This window comes from Podarcis melisellensis, assembly GCF_964234715.1.
Source record: "Podarcis melisellensis genome assembly, chromosome: 7".
Lineage (NCBI taxonomy): Eukaryota > Metazoa > Chordata > Lepidosauria > Squamata > Lacertidae > Podarcis > Podarcis melisellensis.
In genome coordinates this window covers 13,418,655-13,431,779 of record NC_138539.1, presented here as the reverse complement: position 1 = coordinate 13,431,779, position 13,125 = coordinate 13,418,655, and the positions used below count along the sequence as shown (strand labels likewise).

The window sequence follows — 13,125 nt, the reverse complement described above, 5'->3', positions numbered from 1 at the left end:
TCTACAAATATGGGAGAGTTCGAAAGCGGGCTGCGGCTGCGGCTGCTGCAATACTCAGATGTTTGTTTATGCCAGCCATCCTCTCCCCCCAGAGAAACCTAGAAACTTTAGTTTTGGAATAGGAACTTGGGGAAGCAGTAAGCTGCTTTGTACTATATCAGGCTATTTGTTCATTTTGCTTAGCATCACGTGCTCTTGACTGGCAGTGGCTCTCTAGAAATCATTTTCAAGGGACTCTGAGCACCCTCGCTGAACCAAAATTCCCATGATATTTTTTTTTTTTTGGCAGCTAAAATGGAAGTAGGAAACCGCACTTATAAAGTTTCCTATAATGTGTAGCAGTGCCCATAAAGCTGCTTTAATTCTGCCCCAAAGATATGATCCTTCCTACTCCAGTTCCTGCTACAGATTTACCAATATAATCCGGATTAGCTCATGACAGAAATCAGGGTGCGTAAGAGCCAGGTTTAGCGGATGCTTTAAATCCTCTTTTTAAATCTGTAGTGAAGTTGGCAAAACTTGGCCAACTCTTTGCTGTCAAGTGTGCTCCTTTTTCTAGGAGTGTAGAAAGTTCTTGTGGAATTCTCTCTCCCTTCTTAGAGTTCAGCAGGTGTTGCCCACATACGACCAGGTAAAACTTAGTATATCGCTCAAATTTGTGCATTGATTTTTATTTTTATTTTTAAAAAGAGCACGGCTTCTCTGTCTACTTAACTGCCAAACCAAATTCCATGTTCGATTGCACACTGCTGCAATGGAATAGTTACATCCATGCAGCTTTGTTTATGCAAAACTGCCGGTGCCTATTACAAATAATAATTGACAGTGTTTCGAAAGCAAAACAAGCCACATGGATTATTTCCCTTCCTCCCACCTCCTCTTGTATTCTGCGCATGAGAACCCCGGTAAATTTAGGATCCATCTTGTGTAAAGTTTGTTCTTTCTAAAAGTACTGCTAGTACATTAAGTTCTGTACAGTAAGTTCAAATAAAGATTAATCTTTTGATAGGCCCCACACCTAGAGATTAGAAAACCAGAAATGCTTCTGATGAGCATCATTTTGAAATTAGCAGTGGAGCTCTTGTGGCTGGAATGTTGACACTGGAAGAATGCAGTGTAAGAGGCAATTATTTAATATCCTTCTTGTCTCAGTTGGGTTTTGCCTGTTTATTTGCTCCTAAATATATATAAACAGCTCTTGAGGATCCGCAGCAATTAAGCCGTTGTTTGATATGCTGAAGGGGTTTCAGGCAAGACACCCCCCCCCTCTCTCTCTCTCTCTCTCTCTCTCTCTCTCTTTATGAGAATCGCAGGTCACTGTTGAGTGACGATTCCTTCATCTATTTCTCCTTTTGCATGATTTCAGAGACGTAGAACGGGTGAAGTTTTGTGTATGCTGCAGCTGTGATTCATTTGGGCCGCGGAGAGGAGGCTGCCGGTTGCTTGCTACACAAATCTTCCTTGTGATTCATGAAGTGCAATGCATGTCAGTCTTGTAGGAGGCGCATTCACCTGACAAGGGAGGAGAGTAGCTTCCTAAAGGAGAAATTAGCTAAATGCTAAAAGTGCATTGGATAGCGGCAGGGTGGGGTTAGAAGAGACACACAAGAGCTGCTGGGGGAAACGTGCTATCTTTTACCTGACCTGACACTGCTGCTAGCCGGTTTGGGGGCAACTTCAAATTCCAATATTAAAAGAATGAGAGTCAAAAAGGGATCTCTCTTTCTCTCTCTCTCTCTCTCACACACAAACTCTGGATTTGAAGATTGAAAAAATACTGGCTTATAAAAGATAGAATAGTTGGATTCTAAAGAATGTATACCATATGTAGCTGCAGAGAGAAGTCCTTTTATTCTACTCTTGTCTTTAGTTTCTTTCTTTCTTTTCCTTCTCTCTCGCTTTCTCTCCTTCTTTAACTTTCTCCTTCCTTCCGACTTTGCTTAGTATATTATAAATGGGTATGTATTTCTGTATACAGTCATACCTCATGTTATGTCCGCTTCATGTTACGTTCTTTCAGGTTACATCCTGCGGCAACCCGGGAGTACTGGAAAGGGTTACTTCCGGGTTTTGCCGCATGCGCAGAAGCGCAAAATGACTTTACGCGCATGCGCAAAAGCGGCAAATCGCAACCCACGCATGCGCAGACACGCCGCTGCGGGTTGCGTTCTTTTCATGTTGCGAACGGGCCTCCGGAACGGATCCCGTTTGCAACCAAAGGTACCACTGTAACTTTGAATAAATATCATCATCATCAACATAATTATTATTTGAAGGGGGATCTCTTTCTGCATTTTGTTCATGGTTCTGTGAGTAGCATGAAGCTACAAGTTAGTCTGGTTGGCCGGATTCAGACATTCAAACAAACCATACATTTGTGAAACACACCATGGTTTAGTGCAGGCAGTCCTCGTTTTGAGTGGAGGTTATGGTTCGGACCCCCAAATGCATAAGCCCGTTCTGCCCTGTTCCACCCCTGGCAGCTACTTCTGGGTTCAGCGCTGTGCGTGCCTGTGCAATCGTGCATCATTCAAACGCACCTAAGTCGGTTGTTGCCTGTACTTCGTGTGAATGTGGAAACACCAAGGCTTGACCCCTAGGCCTTGTGCACACAGAGCTGTTGCTCCACCACCGAGCTGCAACCCTTCCCCGTAATATCCTCTAACTGTCTGGCATGAACCAGCCTCCTGGACCTACACTTTGGGCCCATTGCCGTTTCCATCATGCAACCCCACCTAGAACGCATTAGAATCATAGAATCATAGAGTTGGAAGAGACCACAAGGGCCATCGAGTCCAACCCCCTGCCAAGCAGGAAACACCATCAGAGCACTCCTGACATATGGTTGTCAAGCCTCTGCTTAAAGACCTCCAAAGAAGGAGACTCCACCACACTCCTTGGCAGCAAATTCCACTGTCAAACAGCTCTTACTGTCAGGAAGTTCTTCCTAATGTTTAGGTGGAATCTTCTTTCTTGTAGTTTGGATCCATTGCTCCGTGTCCGCTTCTCTGGAGCAGCAGAAAACAACCTTTCTCCCTCCTCTATGTGACATCCTTTTATATATTTGAACATGGCTATCATATCACCCCTTAACCTCCTCTTCTCCAGGCATTGCGGTAGTCAAATCTGGCAGCTAAGCGTGACCTTCCAAGGTCAACATTATGCAAGTGGGATTGCAGCAGAAACTAAATGTTGGTTGCTCAAGCGCATGAGGTAGTGTATTTCTCCATTCGGCATGGGCTGTTCACATAGCCGCCTCCATTATCATCATCATCATCATCATCATCATCATCATCATCATATCCCACCTATCTGGCTGGGTTGCCCCATAAGACTTGTTAGGAAGGAACTGGCAGAGATCTAACATCATGGCAAGCAGAGGGCTTGTCACACAACTTGGGTGTTTTGCTGAGGAAGGAGATTGCACAACTGGCAGAGACGTTAACTCTGGACTTTTGCACCATGTGCACATCCTTTCCGCGAAATGCGATGCAGCAGATTTCGTGTTGCGATGAAGAAAAGGGCAATTGGGGAGAAAGGTAAAAAGTCAAGATTGGAAGTTGGGCTGGGGAAACCCAGCCACATGGGCGGGGCATAAATAATAAATTATGATTATCATTATTAGATGGATCTTAAAAGATAGAATATACTGCCTTTGTGGGGGAGAAAAACACAAATCTTTTGGGCTGCTAATTTCTACAGGTAAGGCACAGCTTCTTGTTGGGACACTTCCAGCACCAAGCACACCTCCCATGATCTCCTGTGGGTTAGAAAACGCTGACTCAGGTTTTGATGTTAGAACGCTGGCATTTATAAGAATGGGGATTAATTATAGTCTAAAGCGTAGTTCAACAAGAGAGGGCATTTGTGTTTCTATTAAATATTTCTCAGGCAACGTGATGAGTCACTAAATATAACTTCTGCACAAAATACCCTGATTGCCTAATGACTAGGTGTTGGTAACTGAAATTACACACACAGACATACACTCTTTCTCCCTCTCTCACCATCTTTCTTGCATAAAAAAATCTGGGAAGTGTCTCTCTGAGTAATGCATTCGTTGAGGTTGCCCAAGAACTGCAGAGTGACTTTTGATTGCAAAAGCTGTAAAAACATAACTTAACGTTTGAAGAACCTGGAAAACACCTGTCATGCTGTATGACAAAATGTACGTTGACAAAAGTTGAAGTGGGAAAGTGTTTGAAGGGTATGAATAAAATACTCTCGGTAGTGGTGGGCAGGAAAACAACAAATATTTTGGAATAAAACCATTATGCCAAACACGAATCCATATTCCTTTTATAACAGATGGCAAATGTTTATGGAATACCTAAATGGTTCAGGCTGTGGCAGGAATCCACCCAGCACTCATGGGAAAATGTGGTGTGATCTCGTAGAGCAATCAAACGAAACACATGGCATGACAAAAGTCTGTCATTTTATCAGTCGCTGTCTGCCGTAGCAATTGTTTCCTCAAAATTTATCTTCTGTGCTATGAAAATAAATAAAAGCGGTTACAGTGGTACCTCGGGTTAAGTACTTAATTCGTTCCGGAGGTCTGTTCGTAACCTGAAACTGTTCTTAACCTGAAGCACCACTTTAGCTGCTGCCGCGCTGCCAGAGCATGATTTCTGTTCTCATCCTGAAGCAAAGTTCTTAACCTGAAGCACTATTTCTGGGTTAGCGGAGTCTGTAACCTGAAGCGTATGTAACCTGAAGCGTATGTCACCCAAGGTACCACTGTATTTAGAATAAAACTGTTGTGGGAAACCAATGTGCTGTGGCGGTTAGAGATCTGAGGAGACATGAGTTCGAACCCAGTTGGCAATGAAGTTTACCGGGCTAGTCCCTCTCAGCCCAGCCTACCTGGCAGGGTTCTTGAGAAGATGAAACGGGAGAGGGCTAATTGTGGAGAACCTCTCATCCAACTGTAACCTCTTGGTAAATTTATTTTGTGCCTCCCCACCAAGCAAGGAGAAATATCCCTACTGCCCATCAAAGTTATACAACTAGCGTAGCAAGTGATTGACGTGCAGTGTGTCAGGTGAACAGCTGGTGAATGGTTATCTGTATCCATGTTGATTTGACAGTGATAATACTCCGGTGTTACCACCCTGAAGTGCAAAATATCTGCTAGCTTTGGAAACAAAGAATAAGAAATTCTTCTTCTTCTTCTTCTGCCACTCACGAGGCCTGTACATCCTTTGTTTTAAATGTATGGTTAGAGCATGGGTAAGCAAACTAAGGCCCAGGGGGCTGGATCCGGCCCAATTGCCTTCTCAATCTGGCCTGCGGACAGTCTGGGAATCAGTGTGTTTTTACATGAGTAGAATGTGTGCTTTTATTTAAAATGCATCTCTGGGTTATTTGTGGGGCCTAGGAATTCGTTCATCCCCCCCCCAAAAAAATATAGTCTGGCCCCCCACAAGGTCTGAGGGACAGTGGACTGCCCCCCTGCTGAAAAAGTTTGCTGACCCCTGGGTTAGAGCTTTAGACTGCAACACAGCACTTGGAGAACTGCCGCCTTAATGTTGAAATCAATTTATTGTTTTCAGCTTTTTCTTCCACCTCTTAAAGTGTTTTTTCTTCTTCCTCTCATCCTGTCTCTGGTGTTTGTCTGACTCCTTTAGAGCCATGAGCTCACTAGGTCTGGAAGAACAAATGCCTTTATTTTTTAAAACACACACACACACAAAATAAATCGTTTATTTTGCAGACGACATGAAAGAGGTTGACGAAATGGAAAGAGTGATGTTGGAATATGCTGCAATGAGCAGAGAAATGAACCACTATATGGAAGCAGTTGAAGACACTGTGAATCAGGTAAGCGACAACTGTCACGTTACATGTGGAACAAGTTGTATGACCCCTACAGAGGCACACTGATTTGAAAGGTATTTTGACAAACTGGATAAAACTGAAGTTTGGCAGTACAGAAGAGCATAGGAAGCTGCCTTATTGGTTCATTTAGCTCAGTATATCCTTCACTGACCAGAAACTCTCTGGGGTTTCAGACAGGGGACATTCCCCAGAAATGCTAGGGGTTGAGGGTTGAGGGTTGAGGTGAAGCAATTTTTGGTGGATTTTAGTAGACATGTTCAGCTGACTTGTGAACTATATGCAAGTCACTGTGAGATATCTGCCAGTTCCTGGAGTTCAACTCTTTCTCTCTCTCTCCTGCCTCAAATAACCCTTTACCCCGTGCTACTTATAAAACAATAAACATGTCTGATGAAAATGAAGGATTGTCAGTAATTCATACAGTTGCGTGGCTTTGAAAGCCGAGCTGCTGTTGACTTAAGCTGCTGTTGGAGCGAAACAGCAGGTGAACCTTACCAACATCCTCTTTTGATTGATTCAGCAACCCGCTGAGTAAGAAATGAGCCATTGGATTGCTGTGATGTTTCCAGCAACGGACTGTGGGAAACCCTTTGTTTGATCAGGAGTGGAAACTCCCTTCTGTGAGACATTTATCTCACCTGTAAAATGACTTACCTTGCGCTACTTCTCCTTTCCAGTATGTTTGAACTACTGTATTTCTCTCTCTCTCTCTTCTACTTCCAAGTTAACCAACACCCTTTTAAAGACCAAGAACGTAAACAATGATGCCATTATTTGGCTTAACTTTTAGGAAGAAAGCAAAAGAACAGATCCTCTTTTATATACAGCATTACCAAAGCGAAGCAAGCCATAACGGGCAAGTAGAGAGGGGTTGTGTTGTTGTTGTTGTTGTTGTTGTTGTTGTTGTTGTTGTGTGTGTGTAATTGGTCGGTCCAATGGCAAAGACCAAACACAACTTACTTCCTTAGATTCACCTCCCTATTTTCTTGATCATAGGGTTGCACTAAGGGCACGATAAAGGTGTGACCACAAATGCACAAATATATATTCTATGCAGCTCTTTACATGCCAGGATTGTTGTTGTTTGTCGTTTAATCGTGTCCGACTCTTCGTGACCCCATGGACCAGAGCATGCCAGGCACTCCTGTCTTCCACTGCCTCCCGCAGTTTGGTCAAACTTATGTTAGTAACTTCGAGAACACGATCCAACCATCTCGTCCTCTGTCGTCCCCTTCTCCTTGTGCCCTCAATCTTTCCCAACATCAGGGTCTTTTCCAGGGAGTCTTCTCTTCTCATGAGGTGGCCAAAGTATTGGAGCATCAGCTTCAGGATCCGTCCTTCCAGTGAGCACTCAGGGCTGATTTCCTTCAAAATGGATAGGTTTGGTTTTCTTGCAGTCCATGGGACTCTCAAGAGTCTCCTCCAGCACCATAATTCAAAAGCAACAATTCTTTATGGTCCAGCTCTCACTTCCATACATCACTACTGGGAAAACCATAGCTTTAACTAGGATTAGCTAACAACAAATTGGACGGATCTCAGTTATCTTAAGAACCTAAGAAGAGCCTTGCTGGATCGAGTCCAGCAACCAACTAGCTGCCTTTTTTACCTTTTGCCTTACAATATGAAACAAATGTCATAATTTCAAACATAGCAAAAGCAGTCATAAACAATAGATAAAGCATCAAAAAGTACACAGCCACAGTGAACCATTTCCACACGAATCATAATAAGATCTAAAATAAAGATGCAAACAATAATATTAGTAACAGTAACCAATGTGTGCCCCCCCCCCCGAATATACCCCAACTCCTTGCAGTTTTTGGGGTTGTAGAATGAATTTGACTGATGCAAGAGGCTAACTGATTGCTGATTGGAGGAGGGAGGGAGGGACTTCCAGGCAACGAGTAACTTCTGGTGGGAAGTGCTAGAGGTGGAATGTTTTCCTTCTCTGCAGCATTTATTATATAACAGTTCGAAGCAGGAAGATTTGCGAAATTCATCCTGATGGGAATCTCTCTGAATATTCAGGATCAAGAAGAAGAGTTGCCCAAGAAGAATATTCAGGTTCAAGATCGATTAGTTGCACAATATGAGGAAACTAATTTTAATGGGTACGAGAACAGAACGTAATGTCCTGGAAGAATATAACCCATAAAACTTCCAGTAACACAGTTGCTAAGTGGCACTTTGATGCAGCGTCGGTAAAAACATCATTACCCTAAGCCTTGAAAAATAGCTAAACACACACTACCTGGTCGGTTGTTTGTAAGAATAGCTACAGCAGGATGGTAATTTGGCATAGCAGCTTTTACACAGCCACAAGTGGGGAATATGTTAGTGGGGAAACTGAAATTCACCAGTAATCCCAATCCATAGCCCTACTGATTTGATTTCCCCTCCCAATGATCTTCGTGTTGCCATAACTTTGCAAATTAGCCCATAAAAGGTATTATCACCCACAACAATGTTTAATAACCTGCTTGTCCGCATATACATGAGTGAATCACCTGCCACATCAGTAGCCTGAAAGGGAGAGAAAATAACCAACCCCCCCACCTTATTTATAGTAGTTCTTTCCCCAAATCAGATTACATAATGACTTCTTGGAACGGGGTGAGGGACTTTTGGCCCTCCAGATGTTGTTGAACTACAATTCCCATCAACCACACCACAGCCAGGGATGATAGGAGTTGTAGTTCATCTACATCTGAAAGGGCAGTGGTTCCCCACCCTTGTCTCAGGGGTCCATCAATTAGATGGAGGGTGGGGAAAGTGGACTTCCAGATCTTCCCTATACTTACTTTCCAAAGCTTCTCTGCATCTCCCCATCCATCATTCAAACCATTGTCTTAGAAGCCATTCTTGGTTTGCTAAACTGTCTGGTGATTTCTCCAAACTAGAGATGAACACTGACTGACTCTAATGGAGAACCACATACTTTGTACACAGAAGGTACTAAGTCATGGTCTGGGCAACCAAGCCATTAGGTAAAGGGGTAAAGGGACCCCTGATCATTAGGTTCAGTCGTGGTCGACTCTGGGGTTGCGGCGCTCATCTCGCTTTATTGGATGAGGGAGCCGGCATACAGCTTCCGGGTCATGTGGCCAGCATGACTAAGCCGCTTCTGGCGGACCAGAGCAGCGCACAGAAACGCCGTTTACCTTCCCGCCAGAGCGTTACCTATTTATCTACTTGCACTTTGTCGTGCTTTCAAACTTCTAGGTTGGCAGGATCAGGGACCGAGCAACGGGAGCTCACCCCGTTGCGGGGATTTGAACCGCTGACCTGATCAGCAAGTCCTAGGCTCTGTGGTTTAATTCACAGCGCCATTACATTAGCACAAAAAAATATTTTTTTTTTCGGCGAGGGGAAATACAGTACATTCCAATGAGGACGGAATATATTCAGTTGCCACAAAATGCTAACCAGATTGCTAAGGGTGTCTTCTTCCCCTGGAAAAGCAGTGGGGAGAAGAAATTAAGTGGTGTATTCTGAAAGAAAATGGGGTAGACCAGCTCCTCTCTGATTGCCCTAGATCCTCCTTCTTATCCATTCATTTCTATTGAGAAAGTGCCTTCCATTATGGTTTGCTTGTGATGAGGGAGGGAAGACTTTTGTATCGTCGATAGCGCTGTGCAGACAAGATATATTTTGCGCTGTTCTCCAGTGATGTGGGGCAGGAATTTTCCCCGTGCTTTAATTTTCAACAAAGAAGTTTCTGTTTTCATAAGCTGTTAGTAGCCACAGATATACGTCAGTTGCAAATACATTATTAGGCAGGTTTGGTTTCAATGTGTTATCATCTGTTTTACCTTTGTTTCCTGAAAGCAAATAAAGGCACTAAATTAGATCGCTCTCTAAAGCATCAAAAAATTTGCCCTTGCAAATGGAATATTCCCCAATGCAAACAACCTTAATGTGGGTAGGGAAATTTTATGGAAAACCCACATCACGGCTGTTCTGCCCATTCCTGTCGGGGGGAGTCGTGTGTTGGAAGTGGGAGGTGGGTTTTGCATTCGCTGCCGCCGCTGTGTTCTCCAGCTTGCAGGGCTTACGTTTTTCTTATAGGAGTGAAAAGCAACCATGCAACATGGCAGGATAAAAGGATGTTGTAGGCTGAGCTGAGAGGTCCTCTTTTCAGTCAGGCTCTAGCCGTTCGAGGCTGCTCACCTGTCAACGGCATGCGGTCACAGTGAGGTTGCTCACTTGGTAATCGGGAGCATTGCCTCCAGTTGTGGAGGCAGCACACAGCCATCTTGGCTAGTAGCCTCCTTCTCCGTGATTTTTTCTAACCCGCTCCTGGTGGAATACAGGATCAGGTTTAAGGTGCTGGTTTTAACCTTTAAAGCCCTATACGGCCTAGGACTCTGGTACCTACAGGACTGCCTCTCCCACAGAGGACCTTACGGTCTTCAAACAAAAACATCTTGGAGGTCCTGGGCCACAGGGAGGTTAGGCTGGCCTCAACCAGAGCCAGGGCTTTTTCGGCTGTGGCCCCGATCTGGTGGAACGCTCTGTCACAAGAGACTAGGGCCCTGCGGGACTTGACACTTTCTGTAGGGCCTGCAAGACAGAGCTGTTCCACCAGGCCTTTGGCCCAGGCACAGTCTGACCCCTTCCTTCGGTAATCCTCATAGAACCCTAGCCCAATGGTTGCCATTAATTTGATTCTGAATTGATTCTAGAATGAATTGATTTTAGAATGTATTTCAATTAATAGATTGTGATTTTATGTAAACTGTATTACTTTTACTGTTGTTAGCCGCTCTGAGCCCGGCTTCGGCTGGGGAGGGCGGGATATAAATATTTTTTTTCCATTATTATTATTAAAAGCCTTCCAAGTTGGCGGCCATCGCTGCTTTCGGTGGAGACAAATGCCATAGTTTAGCTATGTACTGCATGGTTAAAGATAAAGGACCCCTGGACAGTTAAGTCCAGTCAAAGGTGACTATGGGGTTGCAGCGCTCATCTCACTTTTCAGGCCGAGGGAGCCGGCATTTGTCCACAGACAGCTTTTCCAGGTCATGTGGCCAGCAAGAGTAAATCGCTGCTGACGCAAGGAGGACCATGACGAGTGCCAGAGCGCACAGAAACGCCGTTTACCTTCCCACTGCAGTGGTACCTCCTGTGTTTACTCAAATCTAACGCTCACCTTTTTTGGCCAAATTATGTTGTGAAAATTAAGGTGCGCATTAGATTCGATGGCACATTTACATTCGCCAGCACATGCTCTTTTTGGGGTTTCAGGGTTCTGAAACACATTAGATTCAATGGCGCATTAGACTCGAGTAAATGCAGTATTTATCTACTTGTACTGGCATGCTTTCGAACTGCTAGTTTGGCAGGAGCTGGGACAGAGCAACGGGAGCTCACCCCATTGCGGGGATTTGAACCTCCGACCTTCCAATCGGCAAGCCCCAAAGGCTCGGTGGTTTAGACCACAGCGCCACCTGCGCCCCCCTGTGCTGAATCCTCTGGCATTCAGCTTCATTGGGTATCCCCAAGTCCTAGTGGACCCACTTTCTGTATGCCACGGGGTTACTCTTTTAATGTGACAATTATTTTTCTCCACCCCCCACCCCAATTTCTTGTTGATGTTTCGAAGGCTGAAAAACGTAGCTAAATTCACTTTGCATCGTAATTGTGGAAAGTGAGAGAGGGACACAGTTGGACTCCTTTTTGTTGCAACTCCCCCTCCCTCCACAGGAAGCGTTGGAAACACAATGTTTTTTAATCTTCCAGTTATAGTATTTGTGGCATTTTGCTAATCCTTCCAAGTCTGGGGCAATAAGCTTCTCTCTGAATAAATCGAGTCCTGTTGTGAGCTAAAGCTCTGATAAGTTTCATTTTCCAAATCCGGTTGGTCTGCATTTTTGAAGTGCTAAAACTCTGAAATGGGTAAAAATCCTTTCCTGCATTTTTATAATCTATTAACATCCCAAGTGTTCTTTCTTTTCTCCTTTAAGCAGATAGCGAAAAAATGCCGTGTAGGCTGATGGCCTGCATTTTGATTTTTTCCCAACGCCGGTTCAACATTTCTAAAATTTAACTAGAAATGGCACAATTTGCTGGGGAACTTTGCTGAATACGCCCCTTTGAAGCGAATGACAGATGGCAACTTACCGTATTTTTCGCCCTATAGGACGCACCGTCCCATAAGGCACACCTAGTTTTTTGGGGGGGGGAATAAAGGGGCGGGGCTGGGGCGGGGAAGGCCCGCCCGAGCTTCCCCAGCCCCCAAACAGGCAGCTCTCCGCAAGCTGTGGGAGCCCAGTGCTGGCTCCCGCTGCTTGCTGAGAGGTCCGCAAAGCCTGGACGCGCTGATCTCATACATATGGGATGCGGGTGGCTCTGTGGGTTAAACCACAGAGCCTAGGACTTGCCGATCAGAAGGTTGGCAGTTCGAATCCCCGCAATGGGGTGAGCTCCCGTTGCTCGGTCCCTGCTCCTGCCAACCTAGAAGTTCGAAAGCACATCAAAGTGCAAGTAGATAAATAGGTACCGCTCCAGCGGGAAGGTAAACGGTGTTTCTGTGCGGTGCTCTGGTTCGCCAGAAACAGCTTAGCCATGCTGGCCACATGACCCGGAAGCTGTACACTGGCTCCCCCAGCCAATAAAGCGAGATGAGCGCCACAACCCCAGAGTCAGTCACGACTGGACCTAATGGTCAGGGGTCCCTCTTTACCTTAACACCTCCCCAGAACAATGTTCAAGGCCACTGTGGGAAATTAAGATGGCGGCTAGTTTCCCCAATGCAGCTGCCCAACACAGATTGTGAGGTATCAGGAAAATAAATTGATAAAATAAGGTCTGATACCCTGTTAGGCTGCAGAAGTTGCCCGAGTGTGCTTTGTGCATGCCTGGGGAAGTTTTGCTTTCAGGGAGAATAATGGCTGCCATTATTGATTTCTCCCACAAGGACTGTCGGGGCTCATTGGAACATTTTGAAAGCAACTGTTTTGGAGGAAGCGTGGGCTAGGGTGACACCACATACCTCTGGAAAGCGATGAAGTGCCAGTATTGATACCTGTGGAGAGTGGAGACATGCATTTCCATGTGATTTCGGCAGTCCATTGGCTGGGCCTGCTGAGTTTTATTTTTATTTTTCCTTCTCAAACATGTTTTCTGTAAACTCTCGGTGCATTCTTTGGTCGCATGACTAATGCATGTTAGCGGATTTGTGTTAGGTTCTGAGTCACCGCTTTGTTGTATTATGACTTACATCCCTATGGAAATGAAATATGGCAGAGGACTTTAACCTTTTGTTCCAGGGATGTGTTT

The 13,125-nt window shown here is 44.8% G+C and overlaps 1 protein-coding gene across 3 annotated transcripts in view; it reads left to right on the top strand.

Moving 5' to 3' along the window:
- NSMCE2 (NSE2 (MMS21) homolog, SMC5-SMC6 complex SUMO ligase) overlaps positions 1–13,125 on the top strand; it is a 193,492-nt gene that overhangs the window by 19,171 nt on the left and 161,196 nt on the right. For all 3 annotated transcript variants that reach the window (XM_081919034.1, XM_081919032.1, XM_081919033.1), the window contains exon 3: positions 5,717–5,823. In XM_081919034.1, coding sequence (XP_081775160.1) covers positions 5,717–5,823 — 107 coding nt within the window. The remainder of the gene's footprint in view (positions 1–5,716; positions 5,824–13,125) is intronic.